At 47.4% G+C, this 27,592-nt stretch overlaps 2 protein-coding genes across 2 annotated transcripts in view; both read right to left on the bottom strand.

Annotated features, from left to right (window-relative positions):
* LOC142492503 (uncharacterized) overlaps positions 1-27,592 on the bottom strand; it is a 73,686-nt gene that overhangs the window by 9,503 nt on the left and 36,591 nt on the right. The window lies entirely within an intron of this gene.
* LOC142492505 (uncharacterized) lies at positions 490-26,427 on the bottom strand. Its single transcript, XM_075595192.1, has 2 exons — positions 26,330-26,427; positions 490-5,044 (listed from the first exon to the last, which is right to left on the bottom strand). The coding sequence occupies exon 2, from the start codon at positions 4,961-4,963 to the stop codon at positions 2,744-2,746; it is 2,220 nt and encodes a 739-aa protein (XP_075451307.1). The 5' UTR covers positions 4,964-5,044; positions 26,330-26,427; the 3' UTR covers positions 490-2,743.

Below are 27,592 nucleotides of genomic sequence, written 5' to 3'. Positions count from 1 at the left end.
AGTGGGGGGCGCGCCCCCCCGGATTCGCTGCGGGGGCGCGGGTTTTGCAGAGGCCCCGCAAGCTTCCAGAAGGCATTTAAAGTAATGCCGGGGGAGCTGCAAGGCCTCTGTAAACTTCTACTTAGCTTGGTTCTGAGCGCTCCTGGTGACGCGTCGCCATGGCAACGCAGCTTCAAATGACGCCGTGGGGTCCTGTAACGTTGCGTTGCCGTGGCAACGTGACATCAATGCAAGGACGTTAGAAACAAGGCAAGAAGGGGAAAAAAAGATTGGGCTCCCCTGCATTAAGCAACCCAATAAGAACACACCGGGGAGGCCTCCACAGTCTGTTTGTGACAATCCTGTAAAGCACACTGTAGCCAGCTATACTATCGGATACAGTGTAACATCACGGCCCCCAATAAATGAATCAGAGACTAGTGAACGAAGACTCTTTTCAGATACATTGTTATATTACTGCCCTCAAGCAGGGGAACTAAACCTCACCCAATTAAGACAAAGCAACCGCTTGTCACTATACAAACTGTTACATATGGCTACCCTATAGCATCATATAAACTGCCCGCGTTCTCATTGTCACGATGGACACACTCTATTAACAATTTTATATTTTGGGGATCTCGATTGAGCATACAAGTTGAGCAAAATAAAGTGACATTTATTTCCTTAATAGACAAACACACGACAACCTTAGAATATACTTGACAAAACACTTACTGAGGGAGAGAACGGGATAAAATGTCCAACAAAGAAACAAAGCACCGAAATATTGTCTTTTAAAATGTAGTCCTGTTGCAAGGGCACAAATTGCCAACCCAATATTTCCTGGAATGATGCAAAGTTCTTTCTGGTCCGTTGGGGTTCATTAGATAACCCCCAGCACTAATGAATTCCTGAAGCAGAGTTATGTCCTTGGTTCCGTTGTAATAAACTCGTTGCGTTCTGGAATCGATGCTGCTCTTATCCAATTGTGAAGCGAGTTGGAAATTCAGTCACATCATACAGAAAGAAAGAAAGAAACACACCAGGGATAGCTTGGGGGGCATGTATATAGGGTCTGATACCATATCTCCAACATACCTGCCCAATCCCCTTCGTGGGAACCTTTTAACCCACCAATCCCCTTTTTGCCCACAGTTTGCAGAGTGGGCACTACAGGGATTTCCGACTGCTACAGCGCCTGTGTCACCTGACACCTTGGCTGCTTACCATATGTGTACTCCCCTTTTGACCTGGCGACTCCCAGGCTAGGAGTTGCCCTCAAAGTGTGAACTAGCCCAGAATATCCCATTCAACAAACATCCCGGCTAATTCACACTTGCGGCTCTGGGGGCTTTCAACTTCAACACTTCCCCAGACCTACAGGCAAGGCCTCAACAGGGGGTCCCTGAAGTTTGAGAAGAAAGTGCCCCCAGCTCATATGTGTAAAAACATTTGGTCACTGGCTGCATTACAAAGGCAAGTAGAAAAAATGTATCCTGCCTGTCCTTTAAAAACTGCAGCCCAAAATACACTTTATTAAAAATATGTGTTTCCCTTATCACAGTTATAATTTTAATATGTCTGTGCTTGGGGTGTTACTCTGGGGCTGCACACCAAATTCCAGGTGGCTAACCCGTTCCGCTCCCGAGTTAGAGGCTTCTCTTGGAGGCGGCAATATTAAGGCTATGGGATTCCCACGCCAATTGACTTGCGGTTAGCCGGGTTCCTACGCCAATTGCCTGCTGCCTTTCAAGTTACGCTTCTAACCGGGACGGGATACATTGTATCTGGTAACCACTTGAGTTTGAAACCGCAACCGTTTGATTCAATTGACCTCGCGGTTACGAGTTCAAGCCTCAGTAATGGATACCTATGCTTCCCAATGGAACAAAGAGACCGCGCCACGCGTCTCCAAGTAACTGGCGGCTCGGCTCTCTCAGCCCCATCTTGTGCCTAAAAACAGTAATGCAAGCATAAAATCACATACAGCATTGCAGGCACTTGCAATCCTGCAAAATGGGGACAACAACACACAGAGGAAAAATAATACATGGGTAATGCATATAAAATTAACCCCTTGATTCCCCAATGCGAATTAGGGTTAACCAGCCGAGCATATTGCCTTTATTAATGCGCTGATTAACCCTATTTTCGCTACACACATATACAGCTAGCGGATTACATATTGTATATCATCAAACCGCAATTGTCACTGCCCGTGGGATATGGGAATAACCCCTTTTATTTATTGTTGACATACTAATAAAAGTTATTTTAACCATTATCAGATCTCCAGACCATCTGCTTTGGGGCTTATTTCACGATAAGACTATTTTACTACAATGCGTAATACAATCACACACACATTTGTATGGATTTGAGTGCATGCAATTTGGGGCCTTTCTGACCCACTGTCTCCATCTGGACAGTGGACTCTGAACGCTGTTCTACTTAATATACTCGCCTGGTTAGGAAATATGAACGTATAACTTCTATTTTTGCATGAGAAACATATCAGATTATACATAGAAACCCCTGTTTTTTATATTATTTGATTTGTATAATCACAACATTTACAAATATCTATTTTTTATTCTTGCAAAGTGCAATCAGATTCAGGATATGCAGATTTAGCCACATCCCCTGATACTCTGCAGAATCCCCTAAACAATGCCTTTTAGGGTACATTTAAAAACTTTACGTTTATTATAGTGTCAGGACAGCCATATCTAAAGTCCCCCCCCTTACAATACCAGATGTCTTACCTCTGTCCATGCCGGTAGTGGGCAGCTACAATACCAGATGTCTTACCTCTGTCCATGCTGGTAGTGGGCAGTGCTCCTCTGTCCATGCCGGTAGTGGGCAGTGCCCCTCTGTCCATGCCGGTAGTGGGCAGTGCCCCTCTGTCCATGCTGGTAGTGGGCAGCGCCCCTCTGTCCATGCTGGTAGTGGGCAGCGCCCCTCTGTCCATGCGGGTAGTGGGCAGTGCTCCTCTGTCCATGCGGGTAGTGGGCAGCGCCCCTCTGTCCATGCTGGTAGTGGGCAGCGCTCCTCTGTCCATGCTGGTAGTGGGCAGCGCCCCTCTGTCCATGCTGGTAGTGGGCAGTGCTCCTCTGTCCATGCTGGTAGTGGGCAGTGCCCCTCTGACCATGCCGGTAGTGGGCAGCGTCCCTCTGTCCATGCCGGTCGTGGGCAGCGTCCCTCTGTCCATGCCGGTCGTGGGCAGCGCTCCTCTGTCCATGCCGGTAGTGGGCAACGCCCCTCTGTCCATGCTGGTAGTGGGCAGCGCCCCTCTGTCCATGCTGGTAGTGGGCAGTGCTCCTCTGTCCATGCTGGTAGTGGGCAGCGCCCCTTTGTCCATGCTGGTAGTGGGCAGCGCCCCTCTGTCCATGCTGGTAGTGGGCAGTGCTCCTCTGTCCATGCTTGTAGTGGGCAGTGCTCCTCTGTCCATGCTGGTAGTGGGCAGCGCCCCTCTGTCCATGCTGGTAGTGGGCAGCGCCCCTCTGTCCATGCTGGTAGTGGGCAGTGCTCCTCTGTCCATGCTTGTAGTGGGCAGTGCTCCTCTGTCCATGCTTGTAGTGGGCAGTGCTCCTCTGTCCATGCTGGTAGTGGGCAGCGCCCCTCTGTCCATGCTGGTAGTGGGCAGCGCCCCTCTGTCCATGCTGGTAGTGGGCAGTGCTCCTCTGTCCATGCTGGTAGTGGGCAGTGCCCCTCTGTCCATGCCGGTAGTGGGCAGCGCCCCTCTGTCCATGCCGGTAGTGGGCAGCGCCCCTCTGTCCATGCTGGTAGTGGGCAGTGCTCCTCTGTCCATGCTTGTAGTGGGCAGTGCTCCTCTGTCCATGCTGGTAGTGGGCAGCGCCCCTCTGTCCATGCTGGTAGTGGGCAGCGCCCCTCTGTCCATGCTGGTAGTGGGCAGTGCTCCTCTGTCCATGCTTGTAGTGGGCAGTGCTCCTCTGTCCATGCTTGTAGTGGGCAGTGCTCCTCTGTCCATGCTGGTAGTGGGCAGCGCCCCTCTGTCCATGCTGGTAGTGGGCAGCGCCCCTCTGTCCATGCTGGTAGTGGGCAGTGCTCCTCTGTCCATGCTGGTAGTGGGCAGCGTCCCTCTGTCCATGCCGGTCGTGGGCAGCGCTCCTCTGTCCATGCCGGTAGTGGGCAACGCCCCTCTGTCCATGCTGGTAGTGGGCAGCGCCCCTCTGTCCATGCTGGTAGTGGGCAGTGCTCCTCTGTCCATGCTGGTAGTGGGCAGTGCCCCTCTATCCATGCTGGTAGTGGGCAGTGCTCCTCTGTCCATGCCGGTAGTGGGCAGCGCCCCTCTGTCCATGCTTGTAGTGGGCAGTGCTCCTCTGTCCATGCTGGTAGTGGGCAGCGCCCCTCTGTCCATGCTGGTAGTGGGCAGCGCCCCTCTGTCCATGCTGGTAGTGGGCAGTGCTCCTCTGTCCATGCTTGTAGTGGGCAGTGCTCCTCTGTCCATGCTGGTAGTGGGCAGTGCCCCTCTGTCCATGCCGGTAGTGGGCAGCGCCCCTCTGTCCATGCTTGTAGTGGGCAGTGCTCCTCTGTCCATGCTGGTAGTGGGCAGTGCCCCTCTATCCATGCTGGTAGTGGGCAGTGCTCCTCTGTCCATGCCGGTAGTGGGCAGCGCCCCTCTGTCCATGCTTGTAGTGGGCAGTGCTCCTCTGTCCATGCTGGTAGTGGGCAGTGCCCCTCTATCCATGCTGGTAGTGGGCAGTGCTCCTCTGTCCATGCTGGTAGTGGGCAGTGCCCCTCTGTCCATGCCGGTAGTGGGCAGCGCCCCTCTGTCCATGCTTGTAGTGGGCAGTGCTCCTCTGTCCATGCTGGTAGTGGGCAGTGCCCCTCTATCCATGCTGGTAGTGGGCAGTGCTCCTCTGTCCATGCCGGTAGTGGGCAGCGCCCCTCTGTCCATGCTTGTAGTGGGCAGTGCTCCTCTGTCCATGCTGGTAGTGGGCAGTGCCCCTCTATCCATGCTGGTATAGTGGGCAGTGCTGCTCTGAAGGTGCTGAGATATAACGTTCCTTGAGTAATGTGTGTTGGATACCAGATGTGTCTGTATGAAAGAGAAGAAACGTAATTAGTAGAATCCTTGTTTCTTGGAAAAATATATAGCATTTTGTATAAGCTTTAAACCTAAGATTATTAACACAAAACAACCCCAAAAAGAGTCCGAGAAAGGGATGCGCATGCGCGGCTGGCTGGTGATGGTCGTGTAGTCACACAGCTCCACCAACCGCCGGCAGAATATAGCAACTAATCTATATCAAAACTGACTTTCAAAACAATTGAACTAGCGCTAAGGACACCTAAACTCTCTCCGGATCGGCAAATAACCCCAAAAAAATTATGGCAGCGACGAGGCAGAAGACCCGGCGCAAGTCGGATGTCAGGGCCTACTTCACCGGACAAAGCAAGGCTGGGGCTGCGGAGCTGTCAGCAGTTTCTGACTCCGATTCAGCCCAAGACGCAGAGGGCTCGAGGGCAGCGGCGGAGCAGTCCAAAGTAATAAAAAAAGAAATATCTCGGCTGCTAGTAGATTTGAAATCCTTTTTCAGGGGGGAGGTGGAGGGGCTCCGGCAAGATCTCATTCAGATCGGGACAAGGACTAATGAGCTGGAGGAGCGAATGGATGTCAGCTCAAATCTACACACGGAAACTAACTCACGGGTGCAAGCCTTGGAGCAGAGAGTGATAGACCTGGAGTCCCGACAAGAAGATGGGGAAAATCGGGTCAGGCGAAATAACTTAAGAGTCCGGGGGATCCCGGAGGAGATCTTGGACCCGGAGGCCCTGCTGACCCGCTGGATGGCCTCTATCCTGCCGGACAAACCGGAATCCGACTTAAGGATGGATAGGTGCCATTGGGCCCTACGATCAAGGCCATTGCCCTCAAATCCCCCTAGAGATGTTATCCTCCGGCTCCACTACTTCTCCATAAAGGAGGAGGTGAGTAGGATTGCCCGAGCCACCCCCCATATCACCTTTGAAGGTATCACCCTCACGGTGTTTGAAGACCTGTCCCCCCTCACTCTGGCCCAGCGGAGAGCTGTAGGCCATGTCACAAGGGCATTAAGAGACAGTGAGGTCCATTATAGATGGGCATTTCCATTTGCCCTGGTGGCCATAAAAAATGGCAGACCACACGTGCTCAAACACCCATCGGAGGGGGCAGCTTTCCTGAAAAAACTGGGGGTGCGGGGGATTCCACCAAGACGGCAGGGATCCTCTTCCCCGAAGGAAAGGAGACTGGATAAAGACGGGGGGGGGGTGGCAAAAGTTCCTAAACAACGTTTGGAATAAAGATCATGAAGTTATGTTGCGCCTGTTGCGATAAAAAAGAAAGTTGATACCCTTCTGAACAGCCAAACAATCACCCTAATGGGAGACAGTACCAGTGCTAAGTTAGCAAGCCACGGGGACTTAACTATCAGACGTGGATCTTATGGAGATAGCACCGCTTTTCGGGTCCTAAAATGGCGACTTTCAACTTACCTGAGAAGGAAGGAGGAGACGAGGCGCGAAGACTTTCATGGCGGCGAGGTTTTCGGCGGGAGGGAATGCTCCGCAAGCGAGACCCGCCCAGGGAGCTGCCTCCGGACCCGCCTTCTCTCCGTGAGGATCCGCCTCCGACTGAGCGCGCCTCGCCCAGACCAGTGACGTAGATGTGCCAGATCTCGCGAGAGCAGCAGATGAGACTCCAGCGGAGGACCCAGCGGATGTCAGCGTGACGATTGGAGAGAGGCGACAACCCGGAAGTGATGCGGTCCTCCCTGGCGGGGGCGCGCGAGTACCGCCGCCGGGGAGAGACACATGAAAAAGCAAGGCGATTGGGACCGGAACTCTGTTGGCGGTGCGGGGGGCGGAGGCCTCGTCGTTTGGAGTGGGAGGGCAGCGGAGGAGGAGGGGGGGGGGGGTGTGGGAAGCGCGGGAGGGCCCAAAGAGCAAAGAGAGCACCAAGGGGAGTTTAGACCTATAGGGGTGCTAAGGGGCACGGAGGGAATAAATAATAAATAATTAGTCAACATCAATATGCTGTCAGGAAGGGATAAATCCCCGTGGATGATAGCGTATGAGAGCCGGCTGGGACCAAGAGCATGAGGGAAACGATATTGGGGGAAGAGGGGGTTGTTGAATTAAGGGAATAACTAGTTTAGGGTTTATGAAGATAGAGTAGGGAGCAAATCTGGAGATAGTGAGGAGAGATAAGGGTAGTTATGGTTTAAACTATGGTTAAGAATGGCTAAAATTTCACTTAGTTTAGAGGTTAGATGTCAGGTTTTGGCTAAGCATAACTGCCGGCGGAGGGGGGAGTAGCCACCACTCTGCCTGCAGGTATGTGCGTCAACTCCAGGAGGTGGGGCATGACCTACCTACCTGGCAAAGACCTGGATGTCCGTGGCCGGTTTTTGGAGCCATGGAGATGGACCAGGGGGGAGGGGGGTCCAGGGAGAGAAGATCTCTACCGGGCAATGAACCCGAGGTCTATCAGGACCAATACGGTTCTTTTTGTTTTTAAGTGTGTTATGTATGTGTATTCTTCCCTCATGTCTTATCCCTTCCTCACCCCAGCCCCAACCGGCGAAAGACTGAAACCGCTCTACAGGTGCCAGCATTACGAATCACAAGTCCATCAAGAGCCCAGGGATCTGGGTAAGAGCAAGTTTGATTATAAACTACCACAGCACACACACCACACCATAACATGGCGGTAATTTTTATCTCACAGAATGCCAAAGGGCTCAATAGTCCGCATAAGCGGAGGGTCGCCTTCGCAGAGTTTAAGAGGAAAAGGGCAGATGTGGTCTTCCTCCAGGAAACACACTTCAGCTCACGAAACAGCCCAAAATTCCTAGACTCACACTACCGACAGTTCTTCCTAGCGTCAGGTGCGGAAAAAAAGAAAGGAGTAGCTATATTGATACATAATAACACCCCCTTCCAGGTTGAAAAGATCAAAAGAGATCCTAAGGGAAGGTACATTGTGCTGGTCGGGCTCCTCAAGCAGGCCAGAATAACGCTGGCATGTATATACGCACCTAGTGAAGGACAAACAGACTTCTTCAACTCATTCTTCCAGAAGCTACAGCAGTGGGCTGAGGGACATATAGTCTTGGGAGGAGACTTCAATACAGTCATGAACCCCAGAGTGGATCGCGCCACATCCCAGCAAACCATAAGGAGGGAGGGAAATACCCCATTACTGAAGGGACTAAAACAAATTGGCCTAGTGGATATCTGGAGAGAGCTGCACCAAGGAGACCGTAGCTACTCCTTCTATTCCCATCCCCATGACAGCTACAGTAGGATTGACCACTTCTTTGTATCGGGCAGAATGGTCCCACAAATCTCCGACACAAGCATACATGATATTACATGGTCGGACCATGCATCGATAGAGCTAAGATGCAGTCAAATTGGGTATGTCAGGCCAGGAGCAAACTGGAAGCTAAACGAATCGATAATTAAAATTCCGGAGATACAGAAAAAAGTCAAAGCCGAAATTTCGGACTACTTCCGGATAAACAGTGGCAGTGTGGATTCCCAGTCTATATTATGGGAGGCTCATAAGGCCACGATACGAGGGGTACTAATCGGTATAGCTGCAAATAGGAAAAAGAAAAAGGAAGCCAAATTAACTCAGCTATATCAAAGGTTACACGAGCTCTCTATACTACATAACCGGACAGGTAGAGAGGATACTTTGAAGGAGTTGAAGGATGTTAGGATTGAACTAAACCTCCTCCTTACCTCCAGGGCTGAGAAAGACATGAGTTGGACTCAGAGGAAGTTCTATGAGAAAGCTAATAAACCGGACACTATGCTAGCCACCAGACTCCGTAATCGGAAACCAAATTTTAATATTCAGTCTATCACAACAGCAGAGGGCCAGATTTCCTCAAACCCCAAAGTTATAGTAGGGGAGTTCGCGAAATTTTACGCACAGCTATACAATGGGGAGAAGGTGGTTCACAACGCTAGGACAAGTAGTAAACTACGGAAATTCCTGGCGGACGCGGCCTTGCCACAATTGACCAGATTAGAGCGAGAGGCACTCCAAAGCGACTTTACAAGGGAGGAATTGGAAGCGGTAGTAAAAAACTTAAAAGCGTCAAAAGCCCCAGGCCCGGACGGGTTCTCCTACCTGTATTATAAAAAATTTATCGGAGTTCTAGCTCCACATATGCTCCGGCTGTTCAATGGAGTACTAGCAGGAGAGCCTTTCACGGTGCAGATGCTCCAGGCGTCAATTTCAGTAATTCATAAAGAGGATAAGGATCCCACTAGTTGCCAAAGCTATCGGCCAATATCATTAATTAATACAGATGTTAAAATCTATTCTAAACTACTGGCCAACAGATTAAATGTAATCCTGCCGAGGCTTATCCACCCGGATCAAGTTGGCTTCATTAGAAATAGACAAGCGGCCGACAATACTAGAAGGATTGTGGATATAATAGACTTTATAGGAACCAACGAGATTCGAAGTATAGCCTTAAGCCTAGATGCGGAAAAGGCCTTCGACAGGATTGATTGGCCATACTTGGAGTCCACGCTTGGAGCATTTGGGTTTGGAGGCATATTCGAACAGGCAGTCAAGGCATTATATGCTGCACCAGCAGCTAGGGTGGTACACCAGGGATTCCCCTCAGATCTTTTTCCAATTAAAAGTGGCACGAGGCAGGGATGCCCGCTTTTGCCCCTGCTATTCGCCTTATGCATTGAGCCACTTGCAGCACAAATTCGGAACAACGCTGATATCTCTAGAGTACAAATCCACTCCCAGGAGCACAAAGTGGCTTTGTACGCAGACGAAATCATTCTAACCCTTACCAAGCCGCTCATCTCGCTACCCAATCTGTTCAAGCTTCTAGAGCGTTTTGCCCAGATCTCTGGTTTTAAAATAAATCAGACTAAATCAGAGGCCTTAAGCCTCAACATACCAAGAGAAATGGAGAAGCTGATAGAACTCAATTTTGAGTTTAGATGGCGTCCTTCTTCCATGAAATACTTAGGAGTGCAGATCACGAAAAGGACAAGCTCTCTATATCCGGCTAACTATCCCAAACTGTTGAGGACTCTCAAAAAAGAGCTACAGGAATGGAAGGCATATGGTATTTCTTGGTTGGGGAGGATCTATAGCGTCAAGATGAATATCCTTCCCCGGATTCTATATCTGTTCCAAACTCTCCCGATTGCCGTGGTACGAGCAGACATTACAGGGCTTCAAAAAGCAATTTCACAATTTATTTGGAACGGTAAAAAACCACGGATTAAAGTAAAAATGATGCAGAAAGCTAAGGAAGCTGGTGGCCTGGCGGTTCCGAGCGTTATATCCAACTACAAAGCGGCACAGTTGTGCCAAATTACGCAGTGGCATGGAGATCCTGAGCTCAGGTGGTGGGTGGCGCTGGAGAGGGAGGTGTGCGCCCCGCTTGAGCTCAAGGACCTGATCTGGTACCCGAGGACACGGGTGAAGGATGTACTCATTCCGCTGACCTCTGTTCTCAACTCACTCTCGGTCTGGGAGGCTTCTAAAGGTAATCGCTCAATAACCTCCAAACACACTCTTATGGCGCCCTTATACGGCAATCCGGATTTTGCTCCTGGGTTGGCAGACAAGAGTATTCCGCTTTGGCGTAAATTGGGGATTAGGCGATTAAAGGACCTGGAGGCTAGTGGCAAGATTAAATCCTTTGAACTATTACAGTCGGAAACGGACATACCTAACACTGAATTTATGAGGTACCTCCAGGTTCGGGCATACTATAATGCACACCCGGTGAGACCACCGTTAACGAATTTTGAACAGCTCTGCGTGCGCGGTGCAGACACACGGGGACTGATATCTGCCTTGTACAGAGGGGTGGTTAATGCGGACACAGATATGACAGACAAACCCCGTTTTATGGTCCAATGGGAAGCGGACTTACAGGGCACACTAGAGGACGAGGACTGGTCTGCGGTGTTTAAAGCCGCAGCTAGTAGCTCCATCTGTACAACATTAAAGGAGAACTCATATAAAGTGTTGTTACGCTGGTATCTCACCCCAGTTAGATTAGCAAAATTCATCCCGGGCTCTTCCCCGCTCTGCCCCAGGCAGTGCGGGGAACAAGGGGATCTGGTTCACATGCTGTGGTCTTGCCCGAAAATAGTGCCGGTCTGGACCCAGATCCGAGATTGGCTGCAGAGGATCTTTTTGGGGCTCAAAATTCAGCTGGACCCGTGGCTATTTTTATTAGGCAAACCTACGAATGAGGTATCTAGATCGGGTAACAAGCTGATAGCACACTTTGCTACCGCTATGAGGTGTGAGACCGCAGCATTGTGGAATCAGAATGCGATTCCTTCTATAGACAAAATCAGAAACAGAATTTGGTTCATTTGCCGAATGGAGAATTTAACGAGCTTAGTTAACGATTCGGCCGATAAATTCGAAAAAGTCTGGTCATTATGGTTGGCTCAGACTGATATCCAGGGGGTGAATGATGCCACAATATGGCTTTGATAGATTTAGGTGAGTTCTCCTTGGATGGGTGGCTGGGAGCTAGATATGACGATCTGACAGCAGGGATCCCCCAGGATCTTAGCGATATCCCAAATAGATAGAATCTAAAAGCTGAAGTGGATCTGGCCCAGGGACCTCTGTGAGGTGGTCAGGAGCAGGGCGTCAGTAGTGGTGGTGCAGGACACCTGATAACACGTGGAAAGTGATTCTTCTTCGCCGATCCCCCTGCTGCTGTGGCTCAATGCATAAGGCGAATAGCAGGGGCGAAAGCGGGCATCCCTGCCTCGTGCCACTTTTAATTGGAAAAAGATCTGAGGGGAATCCCTGGTGTACCACCCTAGCTGCTGGTGCAGCATATAATGCCTTGACTGCCTGTTGGAGCTGTGTGTTATGGAAGTGTAATGTGAGTCTATGGGAAATCTGTGCCCCGCAGGCAAGCAATGCAATTGGGTTTTAAAACACAGTGCAGGAGCCTGTTCTAAACCCCAATTACAGAGTCCAAGTTCTAGGGACATGTTTTAGGGAGCAAGTTTTAGAGTCCAAGTTCCCAATGTTAAAGTCTGGGTATCTATTACTGTCCCGGGAGACCAGGTATATACATCTGTATACGGGGATCATTCACTGGGCAAAACAAAATAGTAAAACAGTCATTTATTCCATAGAAACAGGCGTACACACAGTGAGTTACAAAATACAGGAGAACACACACTTACTGGGGGACTGGGGTAAAAACTAGACTCTCCCAGGTGAAATAGAACAGAAAACAAAGTCTTTAGGCTGACTGGGACTTAGGGCTCCATGCAGCAAGCGGTTTTTTTTAATGTCCATTTAATTCCCCTGTATTTATGTATATCCCTTTGGAGATACATACACACAGGGATACTACATGATTGTTTTGCAAATGTTTCTCTAAGTTCTTTACATGTTTTTAAAATGTATTTTGCATCTTTATTTAGAAATTGTTGTGTGTAATGTTATTTTTATTTAGTTACATGTAATTTTTCAGGGTCTTTGCAATCTTTTATTTCAGGGGCTTGCTTTTTAATATTGGCTTATTTTTGGTAGTTAGATTTTGTAAGATGGTGGTTAGTTTGAAGTTTACATTTTTTCACAATGGTTTGGTTTTAGGAATTGAATACGGAATTGTGTAATTGATTTTGATTGGATTGTAATTGATTTTTGATTTGATGGCCATTTTTTTAATGTTTACTTGCTTACTTTTTATTTGATTGTTTGGATGGCATTGTATCTTGTTGGTAATTGTTTATTTTATTTTGAACATTGATTTGGCATAGTGTTAAATGATGCACAGATTAATTGCATCACGTGCACACTAAAATGCAATTGTTTGAATGCCATTTGGTATATATTTGTCTAGGTGCTGTTTTGTTGGAAGATATGAGATAATTTATTTTGCAATGTCCTGATATTATTTTCAGATGCAATGAGCTGGTTTAATTTTCACATGCAATGTGCTGTTTTTGAGATTCAGATTTCATGTTTTATTTCTGCATATTTGGGTAATTTGTATATTGGTGATATATATATATATATATTATACCCACTGTACAAATGAATGGGTGCAGGGTGGGTTAACCTCTTAATTACTTTCGTGGTTATTAACCGCTAAGGTGATTAAGGGGTTAACTGGCATTTGAAAGTATTTGCAATGTATTTTTTTGCCAACGGAAGCCGTTTGATGACCGGATGCCATTACATTGCCAGGGGGTAAGTAGAACTCTATTTATTTACTGTATTGATGCTGTTTTATGTGTTTAATAATGGGCAAATAATCTATTATCCATATCTGGATAATAGTTATTTTGCACATTACTGTATGTGTTGGGTGGGGGGGGGGGGGATATTTATTTAAATTTATATGACAGGTTTGTTTATTTTTACATACAGGGTTGGTTCCTTAGGTCTGCGGGGACCTCTGGAGACCACCTGAGGGCCCAAGGGTACAAGTGCGGACTCACGGGGGACACCTGCGGGGAAGAACCGGGGGCCCAACAACTGCTGTGGGGTGATGAAGTTGAGACATTAGGGGGTCTGACATAACAACATAACAGCATTTAGGATGAAGCCATTTTGTGTGAATATTTCAATCATCCATCTTGTCTTGTCTATGTGAGTCTTAATTTCTGTGTTTCATTTCTGTATAAACAAATGTGTGAAGCAGAGAAGGGAATGTTTTCGCTCCTAGGTGAATTTATTGACCCTTCCTCATCCAATCAGCTTCAAATTAAAAGAGTAAACAGGCTAAAAGTTATGAGAACCCATGAGATAAGCTTAGATTCTTGCAGTAGACTTATTCTCATAACATATTGCTAGGCGACAGAATAGGCACATCCCATTTAACCCCAGAATGGTTTCTAGCTGACAAGTAGTTATACAATATTGTTATGTATTACAAAATGACATCGACTTTAATATTGTTATGTATTACAAAATGAGGTAATATTAATGACGCGCAAGCCCCCATTGAGGGAGGACACTTTTTAGAATTTAGGGTATAAATATATGGCATACCATGTTTATTATTTAGAGAGCTTTTGTTTTGAAGCTGTCTCCGTTGTGCACTTGACTTGAATAAATTCACGTGTTATTCTGTTTTCAAAATAACCTCAGACTGTGTTTCTTATTTATGCTTTTCACAGATGGCGCAATCCGAAATAGGGACTCAATATCATCGGAATCAAGCACCCGGATGAATCACTCCTCCATCACTCAAACCTGAGCGCTCATATGAATCAAGGTAAGGCTACCTGCATTTTTTTAGACAAACAGCCTGTTTTAATTGTTTTTGAGTGGTGAGTGGAGCTGATTTTTGAACGGTGTCTTATCTGATGTGACGAGTAAGAATCCCTAGCAGTTTCACGTGAATTTATTATTCTCTGTTCCTGTATTCATTTTAAAGTGTAAGAGTTGTTAAGAGTTGTTAGGGGCTAAGGTGAGAGTCCCGTTAAAAGTTTTGGTGTTTTGGTGATGAAAGTGAGTGTTTGTATGATGAAAGGGATTGTTTTCAGACCGTCCCGGGTTGTGATAAATATTTTTGTTGTCTGAGCAGGACGGGTCCCTGATTGTACATTTGCTCTGTTTTGTCATTTACATACCAAGTGAGTTCATGGATATCTGGTTAGAAAGTCTTATCTGTATCCATGTTATAAAAGTATAAGGTTTATCAGGACTGGGTTGGACCCGCTGAAGTGATTCAAGTTTTTCTTTGGTTTAATTATGGTGAGAATATATGATTGGGGAACAGTCTCGTGACAGGTCCTTATTTGCATATTTACACTATTCAGAACAATAACATGCCAAAAGAGTTGTACGTAATCAGCTTGCGCTGATTATTGTAACGCTAAATTGTACAGGTCAATTAACAGTTGATTGCTGTAGCCGAAGTATTGTACAGGTCAATTAAATTTGATTTCTGTAACCGAAGAAGTATTGTACAGGTCAATTAAATTTGATTTCTGTAACCGGGAATAATGGGAAACCAAAAATTCTCAAAGGATTGTGTGTCTGCAGACGAAAATAATAAAGAATGAATACAGAGAACGAAAAGAGACAATATAAATATTTTGTTGGCCAGTGAATGGCACTGTTTTGTTTGTACTATTATCAACTAATTGCGCAGATGTTTAAATGAAAGAGGGGTCTTTTTCTGTGGGATTGATAAGCTCAGGGAGCAACGTCTCGTGTGTTTTTAAATCCCACAGGGAAACATACCTTACGTTAATATGGGTCAAAAGAATTCTGTTGAGGGACAGAAGGGTCCCGCTGCATTTATTTTACCATTGCCAGGACAGAAAGTGTTTGGAAGGGACAGAAAGTGTTTGGAAGGGACAGAAAGTGTTTGGAAGGGACAGAAAGTGTAATAAGCGTAAAAAGGTAGGACATGTTGCCAGTAATTGCAGAGCAGCCCTAACAGAGAGAGAGTAGAAGAAAAAGGAATGGAATTTGAAAGGTTTGTTCGTACTGGCCACACGAATAGGTCTTTTAAACCAGAAAATATTCTTTTTCCTTCTGTTCTATTGGCAACTAGAAAGAGAATCAGAATAACAGCAGCACAGACCGCGCCAAAACCCCCCCTTTTTCTCCAAAGGAATGTGCAAAAGATACGAAAAATTAACTCAAAAGCTCCGGAGCATAAAAAAAAATATTAGTTTTAAAAGCAGGTTATTTATATGAGAAGCTGATTCGCTGTGTAGGAGAGAAGTTTGTGTCTATGTTCTTTGTGTGTCTGTGTTGTGGTTTCTGTATTGTGTGACCAGTAAAAACACGTCAATTGCATTTCTATAGGATTAGGATATGTTGCAAAGAGATTTTTAAGCTCGCATGTATTGTTTGAATTATATATGGTGTGTTCATAAGTTGATCTAACCTCAGTTTAGTTAATTGTCCCATTTTTATTTTTGAGAGGCCATATTTTTATTTTTGAAAGGTCATATTTTTATTTTTGAGAGGCCATATTTTTATTTTGAGCTGAAGTTTCAATCCAGTAATTAATATATAGAAGACGGAGAAACTGTTTTGTTATCTGCTCTGCACCTCAAGGTCTTTTTTGGCGAAACGCCCGGGCTGGCAAATTGCCCAAGATAAACAAGCTCTGAAATTTTTCTCTGAGTGTCTTTAAAAAAAAATAACGCTGTCAGTGTGTACGGCACTGTGCAAAGAGATTATATTACAAGAAATTTAGTGTGAAGTCCTATACAAAAGCATTTGACTATTATCTGAATATGTGATATATTTTATAATTTGTAACCATTTATTTTTCCATAGGTGTTCTATTTTATTATAAGAAGTAGTTATTGTTAAAATATTTTTAGAATGTTTTGCCAAAGTGGTGCATTTGGAGTCACCTCTCGTTTTTGGATATGTTCTAGGTATAGAGTTAAAGGACAGGTGATACATAGTGGCAAATACAGTTACAGAAGTGAGCAGGGTATACATTATATGCAAGGCATTTCATATTTTTAGCAGAATAGTTACAATGGAGTGTTTTGGGGTGGATGCCAGACTGGAATTGGCTAGGGGCATTTGTCTTAGTATAGTAATTGTTTAATTGGGAGTGAACACATTTTTGACCATGACTTTGGATAGTATTATAGTGTATTATGACTTTATTTATATATATAGCATCAAAAATGTACTCAGCACTTCACAAAGAATACAGTAGAGGGAATTATAATAGAATAGTAAGTGCAGCAAAATCAGACAATAGGAAAGGAAATCTCTGCCCTTAAGAGCTTACAATCTAAGGTTTGAGGGGAATTTACAGAGGTAGTAGGTGAGGGAATAAGTGCTGTAGATGGCAGTGCTTGGCCACAATGGGTGGTAGGAGTGACTGTGTGTGGAATAATCGCCATGAGTGCAGGCTATTGGGATGTTTAATTTGTGGAGCAAGTTTTAAGGTTAGTTAGTATTTTATGAAAAGGTTGATACCATTTGCATCGGAGGAGATGATAGTGAGGCATGAATGAGAGCAAGTGTGTATTGGGAGAAGAGATATTGGTCTGTAGTTTGAGACAGTGTTTTTGTCTCCACTTTTGAAGATTGGGACAGCTCTCGTAGTTTTCCAGGTCTTAGGAATATGGCCTGCAGACAGGATAGAGTTGATTATGGAAGCAATTGGTTTGACAATGGCTGAGGCCCAAAGTCTCAGGAACTTAGATTGTAGTAAGTCAAGTCCACATTAGCTGCTTAGTTTTAAATATGAGGAGCATTAATAGGAGATACCTCTGTCTATATGCGGATGTTAAGACAGTAGTAAACACATTGATACAAGAATTTGTTCCTAGGTATAAATTATCTCCCTATGAGACACTTATGGGATGACTTGTGACTATCAGTAGTCCACAGGAACGAATTAAGGACCATCTATTGGTAATAAAACAATTAATAAGTATTGTATGCCACTAATATATTTTTTGAGTCTCTCTAGGCATAAGGTATGATAAAAGTGCACCTACACGAGACGGAGTTAAAAGTCAAGTAGTTCCTAAACAAGCATGCTCTTCATCCCAGATGAAAGGGCCCATACTAACCACCAATACAGCAATTAAAGTGTCAAAGATTCCTGGATCCACGTGACTCACATAAAACTCATTCCAGCTCCACCAAAGACCAAAGTCATCTAAAGCACAGCCGCATCAAGTTAACGTTTTGACGAGACATAAACTTTGACCGTTAACCAACGAGAAAAAGAAGATACCAGGCAGAGGCCTGATCTTTTCAGGAACATTTCATTTTTTCAAAGACTCAAAACATTCTATTTTTTCAGAGACTCAATATTCCTGATTTCTATCAGAACATTTCATTTTTCAGAGACTCAATATTTTTATTCTTTAGAGTGTGTTTAAGTTAGAAATTTAAGGTGTATGTACAATTGAGCCTTGATGGGAGGATTGGTTTCCTGGAAGCGTGGCTTGTGAAAGCTCTAGTATGTGTTTTGGCAATACTCATCACTCTCTATGTATGTGTCATATGCAGCAAAACTTTGATCCAGAAGTGTGTTGCACCTCCACCGAGAGGAGGGGGTCACCCAGGGGGTGTGTCAGCCACAAGGAAAGGATCATAAGTCAGCCATTTTGACCCATCGCAGACATCGTCTGTTCTGATATTCTGAGTGAATGATGTATATAATGCATGCAGGGGTGAGGATCATGCATTTCGCTTCCACAGATACCAAACCCCTTCAATTCTCAGTAATACTGTAGCTGAAAATATATGATGATAGAGATAGATGCCATTTCCTTTATCTAGCAACTGCATATCCAAAGAAAGATTGCTTGCATAAAATAAGGTTTTTAGTATTATGTGTATAATTTCTGTATTTTCCCATTTTTTAAGGGAACCTCTTTAAAGGGTGTATCACACACTAGGAACAAGAATCAATTTATGGGTCAAGTGTCTCCACCAACCAATGAAACCTGTGTAAAAATGTATGTTCAGTCAGATAACAATTTACAGGAAGGATGTGTCCTTAATTTTGCAGTTTTTAATTTCATCATTAAACCAAGAACAGGTTTAGATCAGGCTTATGGCCTTACAAAACAGAATGGTTTTAGATTACATTTTAGCATCAAAAGGAGGTGTATGTGCCCTAATTAAAGAACAATGTTGTGTTTTCATCCAAGATCAGAGTGACAAGGTACAACATGAGTTAGATAAGATAGGAGAAATTCAAGAAAGACTTAGGAAGGAAGGTGACACAGACTGGGACCCTTTGGGGCTGACTGGATTGGTAGGATCACTAGGAGCGAAATTTTTGAATGTGTATGATTGTGATACTCGTTGTCATCTATGTTTGTGTTACGTTTCTCAAAGGCATGATCCACAAATGTGCCACCCCCTCTGCAGACATAATGCCATTGTTTGCTGAACCAATCTACAGCAGTCCCTTGAAGAAAGAAGATGCCAAGTACAATGTTCTAACTCTGGACAAGAATTTGGCTGTAACGCCATACGAGACTATGACTACATTTGGCAGGCACCCTCGTGCACTGTCCTACACCCTCAAGCAGCATTATGAGATGATGGAGCACCCTTGTGCCTCCCAACGTGTTTCTGGACTAAAATCATACAAATAATTCTCAAAAAACAATGTTTTAAAGAATCAGAGGAGGGACTGACGAAGTTGAGACATTAGGGGGTCTGACATAACAACATAACAGCATTCAGGATGAAGCCATTTTGTGTGAATATTTCAATCATCCATCTTGTCTTGTCTATGTGAGTCTTAATTTCTGTGTTTCATTTCTGTATAAACAAATGTGTGAAGCAGAGAAGGGAATGTTTTCGCTCCTAGGTGAATTTATTGACCCTTCCTCATCCAATCAGCTTCAAATTGAAAGTGTAAACAGGCTAAAGGTTATGAGAACCCATGAGATAAGCTTAGATTCTTGCAGTAGACTTATTCTCATAACATATTGCTAGGCGACAGAATAGGCACATCCCATTTAACCCCAGAATGGTTTCTAGCTGACAAGTAGTTATACAATATTGTTATGTATTACAAAATGACATCGACTTTAATATTGTTATGTATTACAAAATGAGGTAATATTAGTGACGCGCAAGCCCCCATTGAGGGAGGACACTTTTTAGAATTTAGGGTATAAATATATGGCATACCATGTTTATTATTTAGAGAGCTTTTGTTTTGAAGCTGTCTCCGTTGTGCACTTGACTTGAATAAATTCACGTGTTATTCTGTTTTCAAAATAACCTCAGACTGTGTTTCTTATTTATGCTTTTCACAGGGGAATAGTGGGGAAACTACTTGAAGGTTTATTACGGGATAATATTCAGGAATACCTAATGGAAAACAAAATTATTAGTAATTGTCAGCATGGATTTATGAAGGAGAGATCATGCCAAACTAACTTTATTTGTTTCTTTGAGGAGGTGTGACACGGTGAATGAACGTCACCAGCCATATGCCTGGAAAACCTATGTTTAGGCTTGCAGTGCAGCAGTGACGAGGTTAAGTTGAGAAGGGCTGCTTAATTAGTCTGACCCCAGCTGCATAATCAAGGTGTTAAAACCCCAGGCTGTACAGGTACACACATGCAGGAAAGCTGGTGAGGAGACAGGACTGACAGTGCTGAAGAGATTACTGCTGTAAGGTCTGTGGTGCAAAGCACATGTGTGATGTAACATGCCCATTGGATAGCTGTGGAACAGCTTTGACTGCCAATACTTTGAAAGTTTTGAGCGCTAGAATATGCAAATATGCGTGATGACGCGTCGCATGATGACGTCACACGTGACGCTCCGCAATTTAATGCTGTGGGTTATTTAAGGAAGGGAAACAGTGCAGGATGTTAGATTAGCCCCTGAGGAAGACTTAAGTAGAAACGCGCGTTGGGTGAGTCGTGGACTACAGAGTGGCACTTTGCTGGTGACATTCAGAGTGGAGGACTACATTAATCAGCCCAGTGTATGCTGTGACGGCCGCGGAGCAGATGCTGTTGCTGTGAAGAAAATTGTCTGTCCATATGACCCAGGGTGGTCTGAACGCTCACCACAAAGGCACTTATGTAAGTGGAATACTTTGTGTTTTTAATATTAAAAGCAGTATTATACTATTTTGCTTTTTCTCCTTTGTATATGGATTTCCCCTCCTTTCCTATGGAACATTACTGGTGTTACATAGTTACATAGTAGATGAGGTTGAAAAAAGACGTACGTCCATCAAGTTCAACCTATGCTAAATTTAGACAACAGATACTTTATCCTATATCTATACTTACTTATTGATCCAGAGGAAGGCAAACAAAAAACCCCATTAAGGGGAAAAATTAATTCCTTCCTGACTCCAAGAATTGGCAATCGGATTAATCCCTGGATCAACATCCTTCCCATGTATACTTATTTGGTATATCCCTGTATACCTTTCCCATCTAAAAAGATGTCCAACCTTTTTTTGAACAAATCTATTGTATCTGCCATCACAGTCTACATGGGTAATGAATCACACATTTTAACTGCCCTTACTGTAAAGAACCCTTTCCTTTGTTGCTGGTGAAATTTCCTTTCCTCCAACCTTAAGGGATGGCCCTGAGTCCTTTGTACTGCCCGCAGGATGAATAGTTCTTTTGAAAGCCCCTTGTATTGTCCCTGAATATATTTGTATATAGTTATCATGTCCCCTCTTAGACGCCTCTTTTCTAATGTAAATAAATCTAATTTAGCCTCTCCTCATAAGTTAGAATGTCCATCCCCTTTATTAATTTGGTGGCTCTTCTCTGCACTCTCTCTAGTTCCATAATGTCTTTTCTTAGAATTGGTGCCTGTGACGGGAGACGCGCTTAATAACACATTTATATTTCGTGGATCCTGATTGAGCAGAACAGGTTGAGCAAAATAAACTGAGATTTATTCCCTTGATAGGCAAACACATGACAACTGCAGAATAAATTTAATAATTACACTCACAGGTAGAGAAACAGAGGATAATGTCCAGAAAGGTGCCCAAGCACCAGAAGATTGTCCTTTAAAATGTAGTCCTTTTGCAAAGTGCCAAATAAATAGCCAGTCCAATCCTTCTGTGAATGTGCAAAGTCCTTTCTGGTTCTCTGGGGATTTTCTGAATCCCCAGGGCTAACGAAATCCTGAAGCAGGGCAAGTTTCCTTGTTGCGATGTTTTTAACCCCTTGCGTTCTGGAATCGTAGCCGCTGTACTTAGGTCTTATCCGCTTGAAGAAATCAGGTAACAGCAACAGCAACAACACAGGAATGAGGGGTACAGGCCTTTTTAAGGACAAGGACCTGTGAAGGGTTACATAAGCCTCATCCCATTGGCAAGGAATTATCTTCCTCCCATCAGAACCTGCCATGTCACAGGGGCAAATCCTACAGCCAGCTCAGATAACTCTGAGCATGCTCAGTGAGCAGCTTGGTAGCACTGCTAAGTAAAAAGGGGCCACTCATTCCTGGGGACGCAATGTCTGGAGTTTGGTCCCAAGGTGTGAAATATCCAGGCTGAGTAACAGGACCTGCTACTCAGAAACATCCTGATTAAGTGACATTGTAAGAATCTGGAGTCTTTCATCTACTAGACGCATCGGCATCTCCCAACCGGGGGGGGGGGGGGGGGGGGGGGGGAGGGGGGGTCTTTCATCTATGCATAACATTTGTTCCTAAATTAGCAGTCTTAAAAGGGGAACAGCATATAATATTAACCCCTTCATCCCCAATATGAAATAGGGGTAACCAGCTAAGCCCACTGCCTTTATTAATGCGCTGATTACCCCCCATTTTCGCCACACCTCCCCCACTCAAAGCCCAAGGTTTGTCCTGGCCACCCCCTCTGGTGGTTGGGCAGACCGGAGGGTTTTTGAAGTCATTAGGTCTTGGGGATGGTCCTGTCGGGAGAGGCCATCAGCGTTCCCATGCTCACTGCTTTTCTGGTGCTGAATGGTGAAGTCACATTCTTGCAAGGCAAGGCTCCAGCGCAAGAGCTTGGCATTCTCTCCCGACCCCTCTGCAACCAACTTAGGGGGTTATGGTCAGTGATAACAGTGAAGGTTCTGCCATACAGAGAGGGCTGTAGCTTCTGTAGCGCCCATACTATGGCCAGACACTCCTTCTCAATGGTGGCATATGCCCCTTCTCTGGGCAGCCGCTTGCGGCCCAGAAACATCATTGGAGGTTCCCTGACCTCCTCCCCCCCCACCTGGCTGAGCACAGCACCAATGCCAACGTCTGAGGCATCAGTCTGCTCCAGAAACTTCTTGGAATAATCTGGAGCGGCAAGGATGGGTGCAGTCTTCAAAGCCTGAAATGCTTTTTCCCAGGCTGGAGACCAGACAACCAGCACAGACTGTCGCTTCTGGGTGAAGTCAGTCAGGGGTTTGGCAATGGCACTATACTGGGGAACAAACTTTCTGTAGTAGCCTGCAGTGCCTAGAAACGCCATGACCTGCTTCTTGGTTTTGGGAGTGGGCCCCTGCACTACTGCCTCTACCTTAGCTGGTTCTGGCTTGAGGTGCCCTCCACTCACCCTATGCCCTAGGTATAATACTTCATCCATCCCTACTAAGCACTTGGTGGGTTCTAAGGTGAGACCTGCCTCCCTAATCCTGGCTAGCACCGCAGCTACATGAAGTACGTGTGATTCCCAGGAGTTACTGAACACAGCAATATCATCCAGATAAGCCCTTGCAAACCCTTGCATGCCCTCTAGCAAACGATTGACCAGGCGTTGGAAGGTAGCCGGTGCATTCTTCATCCCAAATGGCATCACTAAGAACTCATAGAGGCCACTTGGGGTGATGAAAGCCGACTTCTCCCTAGCCTCCTGGGTCAAAGGGATCAGCCAGTACCCTTTACGGAGATCCCTGGTGGTCAGATACCTTGCCCCCGCGAGTTCATCCAGCAACTTATCCATGCGGGACATGGGGTAGGTATCTGAAACCGTCCCTGCATTGAGCTGCCGGTAGTCCACATAGAACCAGGTGGTCCCATCCTTCTTAGGCACTAGGACTACCGGACAAGCCCAAGGGCTCTGGGATGGTACAATTACCCCTAGGGCCAGCATCTCCTCCACCTCCCTCTCTATACTGCCCTTCACCTCTGCTGACACTCTATAAGCGTGCTTATGCAGAGGTCTCAGATCCCCTGTAAGCACTGGGTGCTCAGTGATGTGTGTCCTCTCTGGCTTGTCCGTGAACAGAGCCCTATACTGCTCTAGCATAGCCCTGGCATCTGCTCTCTGCCTGACACTCAGCCGAGCCCCTATCTTCACCTGCTCTATGGTACCTCCCTGTCTAGCCTCCCCTAGGAGATCTAGCAGAGCTATGTCCTCCTTGAGCATATTGGTGTGATAGACTTTGGTCGTCCCTGTCTCCCTAACCCTGGCTAGCACTGCTGCTACCTGTCCTGGAGACAAACCACAGATCTGCCTGAAGCCAACTATCCTCTCCCTGTATGTCCCCACATACCTCTGCACTCTCTCTAGTGCCCTCCTGACCAGGCGGTGGGAGGTAGCCAGAGCATTCCTCATCCTGAATGGCACCCTGAAAAACTCACAGAGGCCATTCTGAAGGCTGAAGACTGACTCCCCCTTTGCCTTCCTCTCTACACTGTCTGCCACCTCTGCTGATACTCCATAGATATTCTTATGCAGAGGATGCAGATCACCTGGGAGCACAGGGTGATCTGTACTATGTGCCCTGCCCAGCTTGTCTGAGAACAGGACCCTAGGCTGCTCTCCCCTAGCCCCAGCTGCTGCCCCTGCCTGCCTACCTCCCAGGGCCCCTAGCTCAACTAGGACCCCCATAGGAAACCCTATCCTACCTAAGAGGCCTGGCACTGCCTGAGGTACTTCCCCAGGGGGGGGGGGGGGGGTGTCTTTCATCTATGCATAACATTTGTTCCTAAATTAGCAGTCTTAAAAGGGGGACAGCATATAATATTAACCCCTTCATCCCCAATACGAAATAGGGGTAACCAGCTGAGCCCACTGCCTTTATTAATGCGCTGATTACCCCCCATTTTCGCCACAGTGCCCAAAATTGTACTCCATATTCAAGGTGTGGTCTTACTAATGCTTTGTAAAGGGGCATAATTATGTTTACTTCTCTTCTTAATTAGTCTGACTCCAGCTGCATAATCAAGGTGTTAAAACCCCAGGCTGTACAGGTACACAAATTCTGGAACCCGATAAAATGTGATTTTTCAGCGGCTGTCGCCACATGTGACAACCTCTGAACCATTCAATGGCCGGGTCACCAGCGACGTCGCCGAAAGTTCAATTATAACTTTTGCGGGTGGCAACGGAGACGGGTGATGTCACCCAGCAGAGCGCGTTACGCAGCGCTCCAGAGCGCAGCCCGGCAGAGTGCGTCACGCAGCGCTCCAGAGCTCGGCCCGGCAGAGCGCGTCACGCAGCGCTCCAGAGCGCGGCCCGGCAGAGCGCGTCACGCAGCGCTCCAGAGCGCAGCCCGGCAGAGCGCGTCACGCAGCGCTCCAGAGCGCAGCCCGGCAGAGCGCGTCACGCAGCGCTCCAGAGCGCGGCCCGGCAGAGCGCGTCACGCAGCGCTCCAGAGCGCGGCCCGGCAGAGCGCGTTACGCAGCGCTCCAGAGCGCGGCCCGGCAGAGCGCGTCACGCAGCGCTCCAGAGCGGGGGAAGATGGGGACACATGGGGGTAGTAGGGGGAGTCACACATGGGGGTAGTAGGGGGAGTCACACATGGGGGTGGGGGGAGTCACACACGGGGGTAGGGGGGAGTCACACACGGGGGTAGGGGGGAGTCACACACGGGGGTAGTAGGGGGAGTCACACACGGGGGTAGTAGGGGGAGTCACACACGGGGGTAGTAGGGGGAGTCACACACGGGGGTAGTAGGGGGAGTCACACACGGGGGTAGTAGGGGGAGTCACACACGGGGGTAGTAGGGGGAGTCACACACGGGGGTAGTAGGGGGAGTCACACACGGGGGTAGTAGGGGGAGTCACACACGGGGGTAGTAGGGGGAGTCACACACGGGGGTAGTAGGGGGAGTCACACACGGGGGTAGTAGGGGGAGTCACACATGGGGGTAGTAGGGGGAGTCACACATGGGGGTAGTAGGGGGAGTCACACATGGGGGTAGTAGGGGGAGTCACACATGGGGGTAGTAGGGGGAGTCACACATGGGGGTAGTAGGGGGAGTCACACATGGGGGTAGTAGGGGGAGTCACACATGGGGGTAGTAGGGGGAGTCACACATGGGGGTAGTAGGGGGAGTCACACATGGGGGTAGTAGGGGGAGTCACACATGGGGGTAGTAGGGGGAGTCACACATGGGGGTAGTAGGGGGAGTCACACATGGGGGTAGTAGGGGGAGTCACACATGGGGGTAGTAGGGGGAGTCACACATGGGGGTAGTAGGGGGAGTCACACATGGGGGTAGTAGGGGGAGTCACACATGGGGGTAGTAGGGGGAGTCACACATGGGGGTAGTAGGGGGAGTCACACATGGGGGTAGTAGGGGGAGTCACATGGGGGTAGTAGGGGGAGTCACACATGGGGGTAGTAGGGGGAGTCACACATGGGGGTAGGGGGAGTCACACATGGGGGTAGGGGGGAGTCACACATGGGGGTAGGGGGGAGTCACACATGGGGGTAGGGGGGAGTCACACATGGGGGTAGGGGGAGTGACACATAGGGGGTGGGGGGAGTCACACACGGGGGTGGGGGGAGTCACACACGGGGGTGGGGGGAGTCACACACGGGGGTGGGGGGAGTGACACATGGGGCAGTTGGTATTGGGGGGTGATTGTCCCACCCTGACCCCCCGCCCGCAGCAGCAGGTGAGCTCCCAGCAGGGGGACACGCACCTTGCTCGGGTGCTGCTGCCTCTGCGGTCTCTGTGCTGAATCAGGCGAATCTCAGGGTCTCCTTCTGTTTGCAATGGTCTGAGTCCCAGGAAGTGGAGACACTCACTACATCCGGGTCACTGCTCTGTGTCCCACTGCGCATGCTCACACCGAGAGGCTGCTGGGAGTTGTAGTTTATAGCCCAGCACAGAGTAAGTGCCACATGCTGTGCTGGGGAGAGAGAGTCACTCCTGCATGGAGATGTGCGCCCTCCTCTTACTCTCAGGGACGCGGCCTCACTTCCTCCTTCCGGACACTGTTGATAAGAAGGAGGTGACCTGGCTTTGTCCTGAAAATGCAGCTTGTCCTGATTTTATCATTTCAATTATTTCCCAGGTCCAGCTGAGACAGTAACACCCCCACATAAACATCCCTGCCCCCCCCCCACATAAACATCCCTGCCCCCCCCCACATAAACATCCCTGCCCCCACATAAACATCCCTGCCCCCCACACATAAACATCCCTGCCCCCCACATAAACATCCCTGCCCCCCACACATAAACATCCCTGCCCCCCACACATAAACATCCCTGCCCCCCACACATAAACATCCCTGCCCCCCACACATAAACATCCCTGCCCCCCACACATAAACATCCCTGCCCCCCCACATAAACATCCCTGCCCCCCCACACATAAACATCCCTGCCCCCCACATAAACATCCCTGCCCCCCACACATAAACATCCCTGCCCCCCACACATAAACATCCCTGCCCCCCACACATAAACATCCCTGCCCCCCACACATAAACATCCCTGCCCCCACACATAAACATCCCTGCCCCCCACACATAAACATCCCTGCCCCCACACATAAACATCCCTGCCCCCCACACATAAACATCCCTGCCCCCCACATAAACATCCCTGCCCCCCACACATAAACATCCCTGCCCCCCACACATAAACATCCCTGCCCCCCACACATAAATATCCCTGCCCCCACACATAAACATCCCTGCCCCCCCACATAAACATCCCTGCCCCCACACATAAACATCCCTGCCCCCCACACATAAACATCCCTGCCCCCCACACATAAACATCCCTGCCCCCCACACATAAACATCCCTGCCCCCCACACATAAACATCCCTGCCCCCCACACATAAACATCCCTGCCCCCCACACATAAACATCCCTGCCCCCCACACATAAACATCCCTGCCCCCCACACATAAACATCCCTGCCCCCCCCACATAAACATCCTGCCCCCCACA

Source organism: Ascaphus truei, chromosome 4, assembly GCF_040206685.1.
Source record: "Ascaphus truei isolate aAscTru1 chromosome 4, aAscTru1.hap1, whole genome shotgun sequence".
NCBI classification, from domain to species: Eukaryota; Metazoa; Chordata; class Amphibia; order Anura; family Ascaphidae; genus Ascaphus; species Ascaphus truei.
Note: the sequence above shows the minus strand (reverse complement) of the source record. Positions and strands in the feature narration are given on the sequence as shown.

Excerpts from the sequence above, each read along its gene's own strand:
- LOC142492505 (XM_075595192.1), bottom strand. The coding sequence starts at position 4,963 with ATGGATAGAGGGGCACTGCCCACTACCAGCATGGACAGAGGAGCACTG.